General features: G+C 41.9%; 2 protein-coding genes across 2 annotated transcripts; one reads left to right on the top strand and one right to left on the bottom strand.

Moving 5' to 3' along the window:
- Nucleotides 1-10,090: 10,090 nt before the first annotated feature.
- On the top strand, nucleotides 10,091-13,585 carry LOC6035276 (tyrosine-protein kinase Dnt). Its single transcript, XM_038255670.1, has 5 exons — nucleotides 10,091-10,548; nucleotides 10,612-11,367; nucleotides 11,432-11,651; nucleotides 11,716-11,792; nucleotides 11,853-13,585. The coding sequence occupies exons 1-5, from the start codon at nucleotides 10,106-10,108 to the stop codon at nucleotides 11,962-11,964; spliced, it is 1,608 nt and encodes a 535-aa protein (XP_038111598.1). The 5' UTR covers nucleotides 10,091-10,105; the 3' UTR covers nucleotides 11,965-13,585.
- A 3,190-nt stretch (nucleotides 13,586-16,775) lies between these two features.
- On the bottom strand, nucleotides 16,776-18,155 carry LOC6035275 (zinc finger protein 25). The gene is made up of 3 exons (XM_001845444.2): nucleotides 17,872-18,155; nucleotides 17,758-17,811; nucleotides 16,776-17,702 (listed from the first exon to the last, which is right to left on the bottom strand). The coding sequence occupies exons 1-3, from the start codon at nucleotides 18,059-18,061 to the stop codon at nucleotides 16,822-16,824; spliced, it is 1,125 nt and encodes a 374-aa protein (XP_001845496.2). The 5' UTR covers nucleotides 18,062-18,155; the 3' UTR covers nucleotides 16,776-16,821.
- Between the last annotated feature and the right edge of the window lie 150 nt (nucleotides 18,156-18,305).

Genomic DNA, 18,305 nt, shown 5'->3' with positions numbered 1-18,305 from the left:
TTTTTTGTTTGGCAAAATTATATTGTGCGATCAGTTTCTTACTGGCCTCGGTCGTTGGAAACGACCGTCAAGATATTCTGCGGGTCAGAATCGGGATTACAAATGTCAAAACTTCTCCCCCTCACTTCGTCTCACCATCCAGCTGCAGCTTTGTTGACAAACAAACGGAGCACGTGGTCGCATGATGGCGGCATCGAGCCAGTATTAGGGGTGTCCATGTGTGTTAGAAATTAAACTTTTTTAAAGAAATATAATACTTTTTCAACTTAATAAAAATGGTCAGGAATGTAAGCACAATTATTCTTGATGTTGGAGAAGTGATTGAAGATCAAAATTTTCTGTCATAATTTTTCATTTAGTTGAACTTTTTCTCACCAATTGAGCACCCAACGACCGTCAGACGATGCTAGAAAATCCAGTTATCAGCTAAATCCACAATCCACAAAGCTGCAAAATATGGTGCAGACAAATCTAAGAAGAAAAACACCTTTTATTTTTTTAATCAAAAAATGTTGCCCAATATAATCTGAGCAAATAAAGCCAAAAATCTAATAAAATTGGACGAGCACTGTCATAAAAGTGCATGTTTTCAATTAAAACAAACCATATTTCGTCCAATCGATTCAAACTTCAAAAGAATTATTCCTTCCGCAATCAACATCTGCATTTTGTTCACGTGGTTGCCTTGCCTGCACCGGAGAGCCTTCCCCAAAATGTGAGTCATAACGAAAGGCTCGTTTTTCTTCTCTTTTTTCCCCCCGTTTAATATATTTATGATGAATTTATATGGCCAATATTTCTCTGCCAATTGTGGTCGGTTCCCTTTTCCTGTTATGCGTTTTTGCCTCTTCCACCCTTTGACCCCCCTCCCCCCTGGAGACGTCAACATATGCAAACACATAAATATGCTCAAACACACATTTCTTCTTGAAACTTGCTCCCAGGGACATGGCCAACCAGTTGGAAGTGGAGACAAGCAGCGGGTCATATTTTTACCACCTCGCCGGTGAAACCTTACACTTCGACCCCAAAAAGCCCAGCAATGACCCTGTCCCCCCTGTCGTGAGGTGGTGGAGTTCGCACTTCGTTTTACCCTCTTTGATAAGCAGGGCTCCCAGAGACACTAAATTTTCGCGTGACTCTGCTTCCGAAGATGTGCAAAAGCTGTCTACTTAATTGAATTGGCTCAGGTTCCGAAGCCACAGAACCGCTCACAGACTGGACACAAAAAAAATGAGTCTACAAAAAACGGCAATGAAAGTCAGGCGAAATTTATTTATTTACACTAAAATGTGCTGGACGTGATTTATTTTAAATTGCATTTCACCTCCCACCTCGTTCTCGGCTCTAATCTGACCGCAAAATTATGAGTATGAAAAATACTATCTTGCTGGCCGAAGAGCGGAACGGTGGCTGCAAATGTGAGTTAAACTTAAAAAAAAAATTGTAAAAATACCAAATTTCCTGACAAGATGTCAGAGGAAATTCATATGGAAGTGGCTAAAAATGAAAAACAAGCGTTATTTGATTTTTTGTAAAAATTTACTTTATAGGACTAAATTTCAAATGTCTTCTTTTTCAAGCATCGCTCGCTCTCTCGACCACAACTCACTACCCCTTTTTTTGCTGAGTTGGTTAGCCTTTTTTTGACTCACTACCTTGCCCCCACACGGCGGTCAACGACGACGGTTATGACAGTTCTTCGTTCCGGAGGCTGACGCCGGCTGCTGCCGTATATATTTTAGCCATTCTAGAGCAACCCACCGAGAACGGCCTTCGAGCTTGTTTTGCGGCCAGCCGCAAAATGTGTCCCTTGGCCGGTGGTTCAGGACTTTTCCAGAGACTTTTCAAAAAGTGTTGACCAGCCAAGGGATAGCTTCCAGCAGGGGTGGAATCCAGAAGCGGCCGAAGGATATGAGAATTCTGAGAAACTATGAGGTGGAACCCCCCGCCTCACTCCATCTTCGACTGGGTACGAGGCCAGCATCCCGTCCCGTCATCAGCAAGGCAAGGTACATCGAGCGAGTGCGGCCAGGTGGAAAGTTATGTGTGCAACCGAATCAGATCCCCGGTCCGACCGACACTTGAAGTGTGGTTATTTACGGCTAAAGAGGCCCGATTCTCAGGCCTGGTTCTCGGGTACACCTTCTTGGCTGTCTTACCTGGTCAGGCCGGCATGTATTTATATGTATTCTCAGACACACTAGGAATATACAAATACACACATGTACGAAGAGCTGAACAGTGTATTATTGTTCGACGTGAATTTGTTTGGACTCTGATTCGATGAAATGAACGAGGACTGGTGGGACACACGTGTTTTGTTGTTTTCGCAAAGTTCTGGCCAGCTCCGGCAGATGATACAAATTGGTTTTGGTTGTTGTGCTAGAACTTATTAGTGTTAGCAACACTGCGAACGAATTAGATTGGATAGAATTGCTGCTGGAGCACTTTTGCACCTCCACCATCGCTCCTACACAGATGAACTTCCGCCAACTTGTCCAGCGAGTGCACCTTCTTCTCCTGCAGCAGTTCCTCGTGTCGATTGTGCCAGGCCGTGGACACACCGTCGCCATCCGTATCGGTTTCGAACTCCTCCGCGTTGCCGCTGCCAAGCGAGTCCAGGCACGGTTGGGCCTGCATCTTCATCGACGTCACGATGCTACTGATGAACTGCTGCTGATGCTGCATGAATGCCAGCTGCTGCTGCTGCATCTCCACCAGCTGACGTTGAAGTGCTTCCTGCTGCTGTCGAAAGAGCTCCCGAACATAACCTCGCTGTTGTTCGAAGCACTCGACGTACGATGCTGCGTGTGGTGGAGGACGCTGAAGGAACGGCGAATGGTGGAAATGTTGTTGCTGCGCAGCTGCCGACAAAGTTGCTGGTTCGCCCGCTGCCAGCGGTCCACAACCGGCATCAAGATTGGCTTGATCCGGAACATCTTCCACTTCCCTCCTCCGCGCGGTTTCTGTTTTGACCGACAGAAACATGGTCAAAACTCCTACTCGTCGCCACTTTTACAACCCCCCGGACGACATCCGCAGGGTGGTCGAGTTGCAGGTCGTGGGGGTGTAATAATAAACAATTAACAAATTAAAAGGACAAACAAGACGGTTTCGTCCAACGAATAAAAAACACATGTAGATTCTTCTACTCACAAAGCAAGAATAACATTTATTCACAACAAAGACAACTACCACTTCTTCTTACGCCCTGTGTTGACAGTCGCAGAGTGACAGATACACAGCTGTCATCGCGAGTCCAGTGGCGTACGGTCCACGTGGGGACCGCAATTCCAGTCGCCTCAACAAAAATAGTGACAGATTTTATTTTTTTAGGTACCCATGTTTACAAATTAAAAGAAGAAAATTTCCTACATTAGCTTTTTTGGCCGTGAAAAGATAACAAACAGGAAAAAAAGATTTTGTCAGTGTTGACAAATTAGCCCTCGTTTTTTATGACCGATATCTCGGGAACGAAAGTCCGATTTTAAATGCCAAAATATGAAAATTTAGTTCAATTTTCTTCTCTTTTCAATAGATAATATCGAAATTTTAAAATCTTGTCCGACACTCAAAAATGTCAAAGCCATTGTAATTATTTTTTTTATTTATAATTTTTTTGAATAATTTGCATTGACAAGAAATGTAAATTAAACAAAATTTGCATTGAAAATCGAATCATTAGTTCCCGAGATATCGGTGATCGAAAAAATAACAAGGGCTAATTGGGAAAAAACAGAGAGAAAATCTAATTTATCTTGTTTTTTCTTATCTTGGCCATATCTCAGCAATCATAGGCCGTATTAAGAAAATGCATAAAAGCATGTAGGGAATTTTCTCAGCTCTTCGAAAATATATATATTTGTTATGGACAAACATGAAAAACTGCGATTAATTTCAAAACAGTCTTTCTGTAAGTTTTTTAAATTCTTTTTCTTACTCTTGTCTATTCAATAGTTATGCCTTCGATTGAACTACGATGTAACACACAGCTGAAAGGAACTCCAAAACTCTCTCATTGTAACTTGATTATTCACAAATAAACCCGAATTGAATTGAATTGAATTTCAAAAACGTTACTAAATCCACCGGAAGGTGGTTGCTGCCTTCCTCCTAAAAGCTTTGCAACCACACACTACGAAAGCTTTGGCTAACGCTTACTTAGTAAAGACACTATACATCTGAGTGCTGCCATCTAGGTATGATAAATTTAATGAACCATTTGAAAGCACTGCAGTGTTTGTGTGCGTGCACTGAGCGTAAAGTTCCGACAGCTATCCGCCGGAGCTTTCAAATCATGTAAATAATGACCCTTTTTAGTATCAACCAAAACAGTTTTTCGAACATATCTTTTAAAGTACTGCACCAAGCCGGATGAAATTTAAAAAAGACTTAAAGAACCTGAAGGCAAATCCAAAAACATAGATCCGGACAAAATCGGTCGAGCCAGTTCCGAGAAAAGTGAGTGAGAAAAAAAATTCTACGTCCATCCACACGCACAGACATTTGCTCAGAATTTGATTCTGAGTCGATATGTATACGTAAAGGTATATCTGGGAGGCTTATTTAAAAAGTTCAATTTTTGAGTGATTTTATAGCCTTGCCTCAGTGAGGTGAGGAAGGCAAAAAGGAACCTAAACATGGCTATAACTTGAAAACGTTGCACTTTATCAAAATTTCACTGGGGTACTTTTAGATTGCAAATTTGATTTTACAATGAATAATGAAATTAAAAAAATAACTTTTCTTAATATTTGTTTTTTGAAAAATCACATTTTTATCAAATAATCAATGGTTTTTCTTCATAAAATTATTTAAAAAATCAAAATCTGGTCAAAGATTTTTTGCCCTTTCTGGAATTTTCTGAAAACACCATGTCCCTTAAAATATATCAAAAAATAAAAACAAAAACATTTTTTCAACATGAGATAAGGCATTCGCTTGCATTCGTTCTTGATTGCAAATATGTTTTTTCGTTTTTATGCTTCGACTCTGATAGAGATCTGGGTGATGAATAGAGAGAATGCGTAACTTACTTTACTTACTTTACTTTTACTGCTCGTACAACCTCCGGGTTATGAGCTGTCTCCAGATGCGCTGCCACTGGACTCGGTCCTGGGCTGCTACTCTCCAATTCCGCTGCGAAACTCCCACACTTTCCGTTGCGCCCCCCTCCGCCGCGTTCCAACCGGCTCCGAATTGAACACCAACTTCACCGGATTGATTGTCTGGTTCGGCTGGCGCGCATCCAGCGCGTCCGGCATTCTGGCGACGTGTCCGGCCCACCGGATTCGGCCAGCCTTGGCGACCTTCCGAATACTTGGCTTGCCGTAGAGTTGCGCCAGCTCGTTATTCATCCTTCTCCTCCATACAGTGTTCTCACGCACGCCGCCAAAGATCGTCCTAAGCACTCGTCGCTCGAAAACTTCAAGTGCTTGCAGGTCCTCCTCGAGCATCGTCCACGTCTCGTGCCCGTAGAGGACGACGGGTCTTATCAGCGTTTCGTACATGGTACACTTTGTACGCCGGGAAAGGTGACCAGACCGTAAGGCAGGCCTGCCCAACGTCCGGCCCGTGAAGCAATTTCATCCGGCCCGCGATGGCTTTTTAAAATATTTCTATGACCGGCCCTTAAGGCTGTTCATGAAGTATTAAATAAATAAAATTATTGTCTGAATTAAAGCTTGAGCTTAAGCTTGAGCTAAAAAATAAGCTTGAGATAAAATTTTAACATATTATAAAAACATTCTTCATGATTGAATTTAGTTCTTATAATTTTTATAATGCTATTTTTTAACAGAAAAATTGTGCAGGAAAACAAAATAATCCATTTCGTAAAATTGTGAAATTTATGAAAAATCTTGGATTGTTGTCTTAAAATTTACTAAAGGAGACTAAATGTTATTTCTTAAGGTTTTTTTTAAAAAAAAAAGCTTAGAAATCAAATTATTCATAATGAAAATAGATCGCTGGAAATATTTTTAAAATATTGAAAAATGTATCAAAAACTTCAAAAAATTACAACGATCATTGAAATTTGGTATTTAAATGCAATCGTCAAAAACAATATCTTTACAATTTTTAACATGCAAAAATTAAAATAAGTCAAATAAACACATTTTTTAATGTAATCTTTATTTTTCATTTTTAAAATCAAGATATATGAATCATATTTGCAACACTATTTGCAACACGTTTACTTTTTCAGCTTTTATCAAATATTAATTCCGGCCCGCCACTGCTTCAGAAATATCAGATCTGGCCCGCATTGCCAAAAGGACCCTGCCGTAAGGTCTTGTGGAGTCCGTAGTAGGCACGACTACCGGTGATGATGCGCCTCCGAATGCGTAACGTGATTTTCGAATGATCCCACTTTGTTTACATCTACAATGTAGGAAGCTGTTCGAGCACAAGCATGACTTTTTTCTAACTGGTAAATGAGTTCTTTTATAATCGTAGTATGTGTTTTATTTAGTCTAGTTTTTGACATGTTTTGTTGGAAAATGGTATGTTTTCAAGTTTCGATCTGTTAGAAGAGGTTTTTATTTTTTACGGGTGATGAAGAACTGCGGCTAGAGTGTCATTCTACGGTATCGTAGATAAATTCCCTGTCTGATTTTGGGAATCCTGTAGTTCTTCTTGGTCCAGCGAAAAAACATCGCTCATTCTAGGGGACCATCCATAAACCACGTGGACACTTTAGGGGGGTTATGACGATTGTCCACGATCCATACAAAAAAGTTTTTTTTCTATGGACAATTGTCCACGAGAGGGGGGGGGGCGTTAACAGATTCACAAAAAAGTGTCCACGTGGTTTATGGATGGTCCCTAGCGATATTGTGATTCAACAAACAGAGAAGATTTTCACTAAACCAGTAATTTTCAATCGGAACCAAACAATAAAGACAGCTTCTGGATGAATACAAACGCATCGACTCCATAAACAACTTCCATTCATAATCATAAATAATGACGGTCTCGCCAACAGAAAAACATCAATTAAAAAAATACTTTTATGCCTAAAACATTTTCAAATTACACGACAAAAATAATGTCCTTTTTATAACACACATATAAAGGTGAACAGCATCTAATTCCATCGTGTTTCTAATGTTGGCACATCAGCACTTTGACGCTCAATTACAAACCATGAAAAAGGTTTTAATTAAAATCGAGTGATAAACAGCTCAATAGGAAGTGAGCAAGCAAGTTTCTAATCAACAGTTTTACAAAACAAGTTGTTTAAATAGTGAAAACCTGCAAATTGGATGGAGTTAGGAACGAGAGCTTATTCAGCCAAAGATATGAGAATTCCCCCTATTTAATCTGAGATAATTTGGGTCCAAAGGCTTGCCTTAGTCCAAAACAGAATAGTGCGAACTTGTTCGCCAAAACAACCCCATCAACGGGAGGGACCGATTCCCGCAAGCCAAGCCTGACGGGACGACCCATGTGTGAACCAATTTCACACCACGCTCCACCGAATTTGCATTCTCTATCACATTTCGGTGAAGCCTTGCAAGGGCCTTCTCCTGGTCCTGGTGCGGCTCCCGGTGTGGGAGCTACTGGCAGGGCCGTCAGTAGTTGTTACGTCCATGGTGTTAATGGATGGGTTGCACCCGTGGCCAAACCCAAATAAAAAGCCTCCCCCGAAAACCCATCAACGTGGAAGGGGATGAGGTGTTTGGTAGAAAGGGCGTTATAAATAATAACAGCTATAATTAAATACTTGTTTCGATTCAATTTTTGGCCCACACACGGGGCTCGGGTGCTACCTGTGCGGAACTCCACGCGGTGTAGCCTGGTCCTGATGGCCACCACTCTCACCACACACACACGTGCGCCCTCCTAGGAGCAGGTCGGGGCGTAGAGTGGCTAAATAGTGGGTAGCTTCTGTTTGGCGTTAAAGCCTATCATTAAATTTAGCATAACCAAAACGCCGTGGCCGACCCTATAGAGTCCAGGCCAGACGAGTGCGCGCATTCTGCGGCCAATTAACGCGAATTGATCGGAACGGTGTTCGGAGGTTCGGACGCTGGGGTGGGAGTTCACGCGGGGACACTCGAGTGGGGGTAGGTGCCAGTTGTGATCTGTTTTTATTGGGTACAAATTGGTTCCGACGGAGCGGCGGCGACGGCCGCTTGGCGTTGGTACTTTAGCCAGAGTGGTTGGATTATGGAGAGTTTTTTTTTGTTTGTTTGTTTTAAATATGATGGTTTGGTCGGCCGGGGTTGTTGTTGGGGATTTCAATGCAGTCACCCCACATGGTGCGCACAGTTGGCAGCTCAAATTATCGCGATTTATCTTGGTGACCAAACGTGGCTACAACCAGACGATGGTCATCAACTAGCTAATGATTATTATTGAGGTGAAAGTTACATCAGTCAGCATCAGCCCAATAAGTGTACTTAATAGGGTGTTTCAGCCAAACAAAAAAGTTCTCAGAATAAGGCAAACCGAGGTTCCCCTTGTAGAGGATACCCATAGGGACTCTCATGCCAAATATCAGCCCATTTGGTTGAGAATTGGCCGGTCCCCAGCGGTTTAAACTTTACATAGAAATTACTATGGGATTTTTGTGCTTTTCGTTCAATCGTTCCTACAGGTCTGGGGACAACATGGATTCACTCGGAATAAAGACAGGTGTGTAGGGGATGGTCCAATGAACACATTCCAGAAGGAATTAAGCTTGTCCATTCTGTCCCCAAGGTGCGCATTGGATCGACGTCCGGTGTATCCAGAATCATCGATTCACCCTTCAAATGTACGCATTGTCCTTAGTATGCTATGACGGCTAGGAGAAAATTACGACGCCCCATATCAGACGGTGAACACGTGGCAGAGCATCTACTCGAGTTTTGGCTCAGAAACATTCTTTAAAGTACTAAAATTATAATTATTGTTGTTCCTGGAAGAAATTCAACTTTTCTAAATAACGTAAAATGATGATTTTGTATTAGTAATGCAATCGATGCCTCTCCACGTGTTCACCGTCTCATATGGGGAGTCGTAGTTTTCACCTAGCCGTCATAGCATACTAAGGAAATGCAATGCTTTTGAAGGATGAATCGTTGGTTTTGGAGACACTGGACGTCGATCCAATGCGCACCTTGGGGACAAAATGGACAAGCCTAATTCCTTATGGAATGTGTTCATTGGACCGTCCCCTACACACCTGTCTCTATTCCGAGTGAATCCATGTTGTCCCCAGACCTGCAGGAACGATTGAACGAAAAGCACAAAAATCCGATAGTAATTTCCATGTAAACTTTAAACCGCTGGGGACAGGCCAATTCTCAACCAAATGGGCTGATATTTGGCATGAGAGTCCCTATGGGTATCCTCTACTAGGGGAACCTCGGTTTGCCTGATTCTGAGAACTTTTGGTTTTGGATGAAACACCCTAGTACTTAATGTATTTTTATATTTTAAATGCAATACATATTTCGAACAAAGCATTCGACATTTCATTATTTATATTTAAATCATTCGTTTCTACAGATTATTTGAATATTAACCAATGAATCTCTTTCCTTCTCATCAATGAAAACCTCATTCACAGGGCAAATTTGTTTTTGCTTCTTGCTTTCGCCAAGTTCTACAAATTTCACCTTCAACACGGAATTGAAATACATGTCCTACCTTGGTTCAATCCGTCCCTTTTGCTGTTATTCATCAGCGGTTTTTTTTTCTTGCTTCCCGCGAAGAAACCATCCCTCCTGGCCCAACCCGGTCGCCCGGTAATAAAGCAAACAATAAATATTTCTTTTTAAGATGAACGCAACAAAAAGAGAGGGAACGAAAACGGCCGCGAAATATCAATTTCGGGAATGAAATATGGTCTCGGCAGGGCAAAGGGAGGCAATTCGTATATGTAGCGAAAATTGAAAAGTCATAACCCCTTTCCTTCACTTTTATGCTCTCTCGTTAGCAATTTGAAGTCGTACCAACCCCCGCTTCTTCGTTCCATAGCGGTTCGAACAAGAAGAAGGAAATAAATATTGGGACTAAATGATGCGAAGCTGTGGTAAAACACTTACGAAGGCGTTCGACCAAATTGAAAAATCAATATGTGATCAATATTTCTCGTTCCAATCGAACGATGAGTTATGGATGGGGTCGTCAAAGGCCATGCGTCTCCACCGAGTTAACGTTTTTTTCCAAATCTTTCCTTTCAGGTCTCTCCGCCGAGCTGTACTACGTGCGCGATGGCCAGGTCAACGAGTACGCGCTGCACTTTACGGTCCCCGTGCCGGCGACCGTCCAGGACATTTCGTTCACGTGGCAGGCCCTCAACGGGAAGCCGCTGCCGTACAAGATCAGCATCGTTACGTCCGACCCGCTGGTGCTGCCCAAGCCGGCGATGAACATCTCGCGGGCGGGCGAGATCCCGACGCAGATTGAAACGTTTTCGATCATGCTCAAGTGTGCGGGGCGGGAGGCGGCTGAAGTTGAAGTGACGATCACGATCGAGGTTACGCTGAACCGAGCGACGGGGAACGCGACGGAGCTGGTTTTCCGGAGGAAGAAGATTTGTCTGGCGAAGTAGGTTTTTTTGGAGTTGGAGTCTCTCTGTAACGAAATTAATTGCTTTTGTATATTTTTCAGTGAACATCCGGACGCGAATCAACCAGATCCGTACCTATTGGAGACGGTGACCCACACCCAGAACGGGTTGATCACACTGATCATTGGAGGAATTCTGGCGATCGCACTCGTATTGATCCTCATCTCGATCGCGTACTGTGCACGAGGCCCGATGAAACGAAAGCCTCATCACGCGCAACCAATTCGTACCTCCAGTTTCCAGCGACTTCAAACCCACCCTCCATCGGCACCTTCCTCGATCGTTTCCCCCCCGTCGATCGCGCCCACAATCGCCACCCTGTCCCGCAACAAAATCTACGCCAACGCTGAACCCGAGGAACTTCAGCGTCGCATCTCCGAACTGACCGTGCAGCGATGCCGCGTCCGGCTATCCTCACTTCTTCAAGAAGGCACCTTCGGCCGTGTCTACCGCGGATCGTACAACGACAGCCAGGAAGTGCTCGTCAAAACCGTCGGCCCGCACGCGTCCCAAATGCAGGTATCCCTACTACTCCAGGAAGGAATGAGTCTGTACGGCGCCCAACACCCCGGAATCCTCTCCGTGCTGGGAGTGTCCATCGAGGATCACACCGCACCCTTCCTGCTGTACCAAGCCCCGGACAACATGCGCAACCTGAAGATCTTCCTGCAGGAACCCGTCGCGCGCACCATGACCACCATCCAGATCGTCAAGATCCAGCTGCAGCTGGCGCAAGCCATCGGACATCTGCACAGCCACGGCGTCATCCACAAGGACATCGCCGCACGTAACTGCGTGTAAGTAACCTTAGCTCCCCAAAACCCTACGCCCATTTCTAACATTGACCTTCCCCCCCGACAGAATCGACGACCAGCTGCGGGTCAAACTGGCGGACAACTCGCTCTCGCGGGATCTCTTCCCCGGCGATTACTACTGCCTGGGGGATAGCGAAAATCGCCCGATCAAGTGGCTCGCCCTGGAGGCGATCCAGTACAAACAGTTCAGCGAAGCGTCGGACACGTGGGCGTTCGGTGTGCTGATGTGGGAGCTGTGCACGCTGGCGCGGCAGCCGTACGCGGAGGTGAGTTTTGGGATTTTTGAGATGCAGGTTGGAGCGGGAACTGATTGTTTGTTGTGCTTTGCAGGTTGACCCGTTCGAGATGGAGCACTACCTGCGCGATGGATACCGATTATCGCAGCCGATCAACTGTCCAGATGAGCTGTGAGTATTTACTAGACTCAAGGACTCATTTCAAGAAACTAACTCCCTCCCTCCCAACAGGTTCGCAATAATAGCCTACTGCTGGACGATGCTGCCGATGGAGCGGCCCTCGTTCGAGCGGCTCCAGATCTGCCTGCAGGACTTTTACGCCCAGCTGACGCGGTACGTCTAGGGTTTGCCGAACGCCGCTGCCAGCGTTAGTTCTGCTGTCGCGGTAGTTCCCCCAACCCCGCCGATTCCAACGCCCCCGAAGCTGCCGCCCCAGCAGCAGCAGCAGCAGCAGCGGTTCTACATGCTCCCTACGCCGCGGGCCCTTTCGCTGAGCTTTAGCCTGCGGGTCAAGAACCGCCACAACGAGTTCGTGAGTGGCTCGAGAAAGTTCCACCAGAAGGGTGGCCACCACGACAGCAACGACAACCACATCTACGAGTGTCCGCCGGAGGTGGTTGCGACCCCGGTGGCGACCATCCTAGCCACGCAAACGCTGCCAGCGCCCGGGAAGGCGTACGCGTGACACAAGGCCAAGGGCACCACCGTTGGGCGCGGTGGACCCCTGGCCACGATACGGGAGTCCCGGAAGAGCCGCGGCGAAAAAGCCAAACATGCCCGGAATAGCACACAATCAAACAAGCAGAGTAACGGCGGCAACGCTTTTGTTATACACTGTAACGGCGCTGGTAACGGACAATGATGCTTGTAGGAAGCCCGCGAATCTCACAAATTTAAACTTACACACACACATAATTCGTGCCAAAAATAATTCTAGCGAACGTATTTAGGATAGACAGAAACACCTCGGATATCGATTTATCACAAAAGGCAAAACGCAATCTCTGTTAGCTGAAGTAGAACAAATTTTAGATGAAGGCATCCTCTATCATCGTAATCATTACTTAAACATCCTAAACATACAAACAAAAAGCATCCACTCATATCCATTCCCGTGATTAGAAGATATCCTAGACTCGTTATGTGAAACTGTAAAAAATCGTTGTAAATATTTATTTCACTAAGCAGAAACTATTGCACGAAAAAACGTCATTCGTCTACTTTAAAACAAAAAGAATCGTAACAAGAGCATTTAATAACGTATTTATTTGAATCATGTTAATTCACTACAAAAAAAATCAAAACATCAAATCAACCTACTAAACGCCCCTGTTGAAAGGCACTACTCAAATTTAAAATAACCCACTCAAAAACAGCAAATAGAACGCGCTCAATCTGCCAGCAAAAACTAGATATGCCTTGATTTTGCACCAATTTTCCCCCCACCATCAAACACCCTCACCCACACAGCCAATAAAACACTGCCGATTTGTAGACTGATATCATTTTCGCGAGACGCGTCAGGCGACGAACCCGATCGTTATGTTATATGTTGTAATATAGATTTTTCCTTCTTTGTACAGTAAGCTAGAGTGGTTTTAAACTCTTCAAGTTGCGTTTAAAAAAGAAAGTTTTTAAAAATCCCCTTTTTGTACAATATTTGACGAAGTACGCAGCAGCAGCAGCAGAATCGAGAATGGTCTTTAAGCTTTGTTGATGAAAGTTTTGTAGAAAGAGATGAACATTATAGTATGGTAATTATCGGAACGCAATTGAAAAACTTCCTGTGTGGCAAGAGTTAGAATGTAGGATGGACGTTGCAAGAAATAATGGAAATTGGATAACCGATAGCAAACGATGGTGGGCAAAAACAAAATATGTTGACGTATTTGTAGGGACTTATACAAGAGAAAGTGTAACATGCAAAACTAATCCATAAACGCAATAAAAAATTGTATATTTTAGAAAAATGGTTAAATTATTCAGTGATATCCGAACAATTCCTAGTCACAATTTTACGGCCATCTCCACGGTTGGGGTTTAAACCATTTCTTTTCTTTCTTTCACCAAGTTAAATTTAATTTAAAAAACTCAAAATAAATAGTTTTTGGTTGGTTTTCACCCCTAGAAATGCTAACCTGAAGGTTATCCCTCCACAGTATTTAATTTCGAAAACCAAAGATTCCAAAATTTGAAGATTCATGCGTTTGAAAAAATATTTCTTTTAGTTTTTTCTGTTTTTATATATTTATATTTTTTTTATTTTTGGGAATATTTTAAATTTTAATACTTAATTTATTTATTTTTATTTTTGAATCACATATAAGTTTTGTTTTTCTTTTGATGTGGATTTTTTTTATTTGAAACGAAACTTTTTTTTATTTATTGTATTTAATTTTGTACTTTAGTAAAAAATACTAAAACATTAAAATTAAAATTTTCAAAAAAATGGTTTTGTTTTTTTATAACTTCTTTTACATAATTTTTTCCAATGATTTTAATAATTAGAATTTATTTCTTGTGTTTTTTAGATATTTTGAATTCTTGATTCTTTATATTGTTTTTGTTTATTTTTTTTATAGGTTTGATTTATTTTTATCAATTTTGATTCATTTAATTTTTTTAATGAATCAAAATTGATAAAAATAAAAAAAAAATATTTTTTTTTAAATCTCTTGAATTCTATTTTTTTTAAGTTCAATTTTTGTTTTTTTTTAAATTTTTTGTTTCTTTGTAATTTTTAAATTTTCTTAATTATTTTGTTTTTTTTTATTTTCTTTTATTTGCAAAATTGTTAAAATATATGAGCTTTTTTTTACCCTTTTTAGGTTTAATCTCTCACCTCTAAGTTTACTTACCCCGAATCTCAAATATCATTTGGGTCATTCCATCTCAACTGTGCACGAAAAAGTGCAAATTTGAAAATTACCCTCTCCGATCCTGCTCAAATTTGGCAGGGCTGTTGATACTATCAAAACATGCAACAATCCCGAATTTCATCCAAATCGGACCACCCCCTCCATTTTGGTACCTCCCCAAAAAATCGACTATTTGGCGATTTTGGAGCGAACCTCCTAGTTTCAAACGGCGATAGCTCAGGAACCACAAATCTTAGAAGGTCGTTCTTAGACTCAATTTTAAAGGAAATTGGACGTAGAATCCATTTCCGTACCTGTATTGCGCAATTGAAAACTTCAAACGGCCGTATCTCAAAACACCTCAATTTATTTTTTTGATTTGACCTCACCATCGTATTCCCCGGACAATTTTACATGAGAATCACTTATCGACAGAAATGAATATGTTTCGTTCCAGAGATATCGTATTTTAAAATTTTGTGTTTTCGAGATTACCTACAGCAGCTTCATTTGCCGCATCTGCTAGAAGCACACGGCGGGCTGATCAATAACTGCTACCTGGTGTTCTGGGAGATGATTAATTTAATTTTTATTTTTATAATTTTACGCAAATATTCATTCAAACAGCTAATACCTTGATCAATCTATTTTTGTGTAAGGAATATTTATTGGGTCATTTTGAATGCACCGTTTTTTTACGTGTTGCTAACCGTTTTAGAGTACCTCCGAGGCCATGACTAGGGCCTTTGTCATGGGCGGTAGCAAAATAGTGCCATTCAGCAAAAAACCCGAAATTTGCTTTATGGTTTAATAGATTGATCATATTAAATCAATTTTTATTTGTGAGCCAGCTCCACTTGATTAAAAGATAATTTTGGTCAAGTTACATTTGAGCAACTCTCTATAGTATACGAAATCGGTATTTTTTCTTAAATTTTAATTTTTGTATTTTTTAATCCGACTGAAACTTTTTTGGTGCCTTCGGTATGACCAAAGAAGCCATTTTGCATCATTAGTTTGTCCATATAATTTTCCATACAAATTTGGCAGCTGGCCATACAAAAATGATGTATGAAAATTCAAAAATCTGTATCTTTTGAAGGAATTTTTTGATCGATTTGGTGTCTTCGGCAAAGTTGTAGGTATGGATATGGGCTACACTGAAAAAAAAATTATACACGGTAAAACATTTTTGTTGATTTTTTATTTAACTTTTTGTCACTAAAACTTGATTTGCAAGAAAACACTATTTTTTTTTTAATTTTTTTATATGTTTTAGAGGACATCAAATGCCAACTTTTCAGAAATTTCCAGGTTGTGCAAAAAATCTTTGAGCGAGTTATGAATTTTTGAATCAAAACTAAATTTTTCAAAAAATCGAAAAATTGGTCGCAAAAATTTTTCAACTTCATTTTTCGATGTAAAATCAAATTTGCAATCAAAAAGTACTTTAGTGAAATTTTGATAAAGTGCACCGTTTTCAAGTTAAATCCATTTTTAGATGACTTTTTTGAAAATAGTCGAAGTTTTTCATTTTTTTTAAATTAGTGAACATGTTTGCCCACCTTTGAAAAAAATATTTTTGAAAAGCTGAGAAAATTTTCTATATTTTGCATTTTTGAACTTTGTTGATACGACCCTTAGTTGCTAAGATATTGCCATGCAATGGTTTAAAAACAGGGAAATTGATGTTTTCTAAGTCCCACCCAAACAACACACAATTTTCTAATGTCGATATCTCAGCAACTAATGGTCCGATTTTCAATGTTAAAGGCTAGTATGCAGATCGGAAGGAAAGGGGTCAAGAAATAGCTCTACGAACAGCAGAACAAAGGAGAGGGAGCGATTTCTTGGGGCTTTTCTTCACCCTCTCTGGCTTGCTTTAGCTGCCGCTGCTGCCCATTTGATTTTTTTCTTGACCGGTTCCTTCCGAAGTGCGTATACCGCATAAAATATGAAACATTCGTGAAATTTTCCGATCTTTTCGAAAAAAATATTTTCAAAATTTTTAAACCACGACTAACATTTTAAAAGGGCGTAATATTGAATGTTTGGCCTTTTTGGTTTTTAGGAAAATTTTGGAACAATGGATTTTTTATATTTGTATTTTTGAATTTCTTAAATTGCAATTTTCGATTTTTTCTAATTTTTGAATAGTTAGTGTGATGGTGATGGTTTACACATTTGTTAGTTCTTCAAACTCTTCAAAGTTGTTCCCTTAAACAAATAAGACTTTTAATAATTCAAAAAATCGTTAAAATATTGAAATTTCGGAGTGAAAATTAAACAAAAACCATTTTATGATGTTCTAAGACGTTAAACCGTTTATAACATTAAGATCTCTACTGATGACTCGCCAAATGCTTCAGGAAATCAGACTTCGACTCGCAGTTACGCCCGCACACTGGACATCGTATGTTATTCCCCAGATGCGTCCCCTGATGCAATCGAACCGCTTCCTCAGTGCCAAACACGTTCCCACAAAGGTAGCACTCGTAGCATGTCTTACCATCACTGTCGAACGGAATCCCATCCGGTTTCCGGTTGCGCAAACTCCTCAACTGCTTCGCCGTATGCGACCGCAGGTGCTTGGACAGATCTCCGCAAAACCCAAACTGACTCTCGCACAATCGACAGCGGAACGGTGCGTTCGCGCAATCTCCGTGAAACTTCCGGTAATGCACCTGCATCCTACTAACCGGAATCAGCCGGTCACACTCCGCGCATCGCTTGTTCGGTTGCACCTCCTCTTCACCTACCACGTCCATCTCATCCGAGTCCGAGTCGTACTCCCGGCCGGCGATGGCCTGCGTCAAAAGCTCCAGCTGCTCGCGACGTTCCGCTTTGTCGTCCGGTTCCTGGTGGGGATCGCACTTGTGCAGGCGCAGCTCCTTGATCGTTTCGTAGCACGACTGGCACGTGCCACACTGGAAAGGTTTCAGCTTGCCACCGACGCAGCTTTTGGCGTGCGTTCCGTAATCGACCACCCGAAGGATCGCGTTGCAACGCGTGCAAACCCGCTTGGCGCGGCTGTCCGAGGGTTGCGGGATCGGCTGGTAGCGGATCGTGATGGTGTGGGCGTCCGGGTCGTGTGAGTAGTTGATTGATGCCGGGTCGGCGTTTTGCTGGAGGATTTCTTCGAGTTCTTGTAGTTTGGGAGAAATCGTCGAGGATGGACGAGGAACTTTTGCGGGGGATGCGTTATTCGCGTCGGTTCGAGAGTCTGGAATAATTCCACATTATAAATTTGATACATGAAATGAAAAGCAGGAAATTACCCAAATTTTGTGACGGAACGGCCGTTGGAAGCAGCAATTTCCCCTTTGAAACTCCTAAAAGAAAAATTTATAAAACTTTTTTTTAGCTCATTAGAAATGAAGTTGTTGCCTAACCATCACAGCCTTTGGTATAATCCTGTTCCGTGAAGTGATCCGAGCAAACTCTGGCGGAAGGAGTCGGCGGGCCATTCAGACCAACGGCCTTGCGCCATTTCTCCGACTGATTCCGGTCTCGGGGGAAAACGTGGAAAATGGCGGTCGAGCTGGAGTTCTTTCGCTTTCTGCAGGCACAACAAACGCTCATCGTTCGATTTATTATTTTTTTATTAAAAAAAAATATTTAATATTGATTTTAAAAAGCCGGATTCACAAACTCGAAGACTTGAAAATTAAATATTTTGAGCGCGAACAAGAATCAAAACAAATTTCCCCTTCAGGAACGTCGCGTACCGAACGCAGCGGCATCTGGCAACCTTGCCGCACTGATAAGAACGAACTGAGAGTGTGACGTTTCTCTCCCTCTCTCGCGGTTGTCAGCTTTTTGTTTA

Source organism: Culex quinquefasciatus, chromosome 2, assembly GCF_015732765.1.
Source record: "Culex quinquefasciatus strain JHB chromosome 2, VPISU_Cqui_1.0_pri_paternal, whole genome shotgun sequence".
NCBI lineage: Eukaryota > Metazoa > Arthropoda > Insecta > Diptera > Culicidae > Culex > Culex quinquefasciatus.
This window is presented reverse-complemented; position numbering and strand designations above follow the sequence as displayed.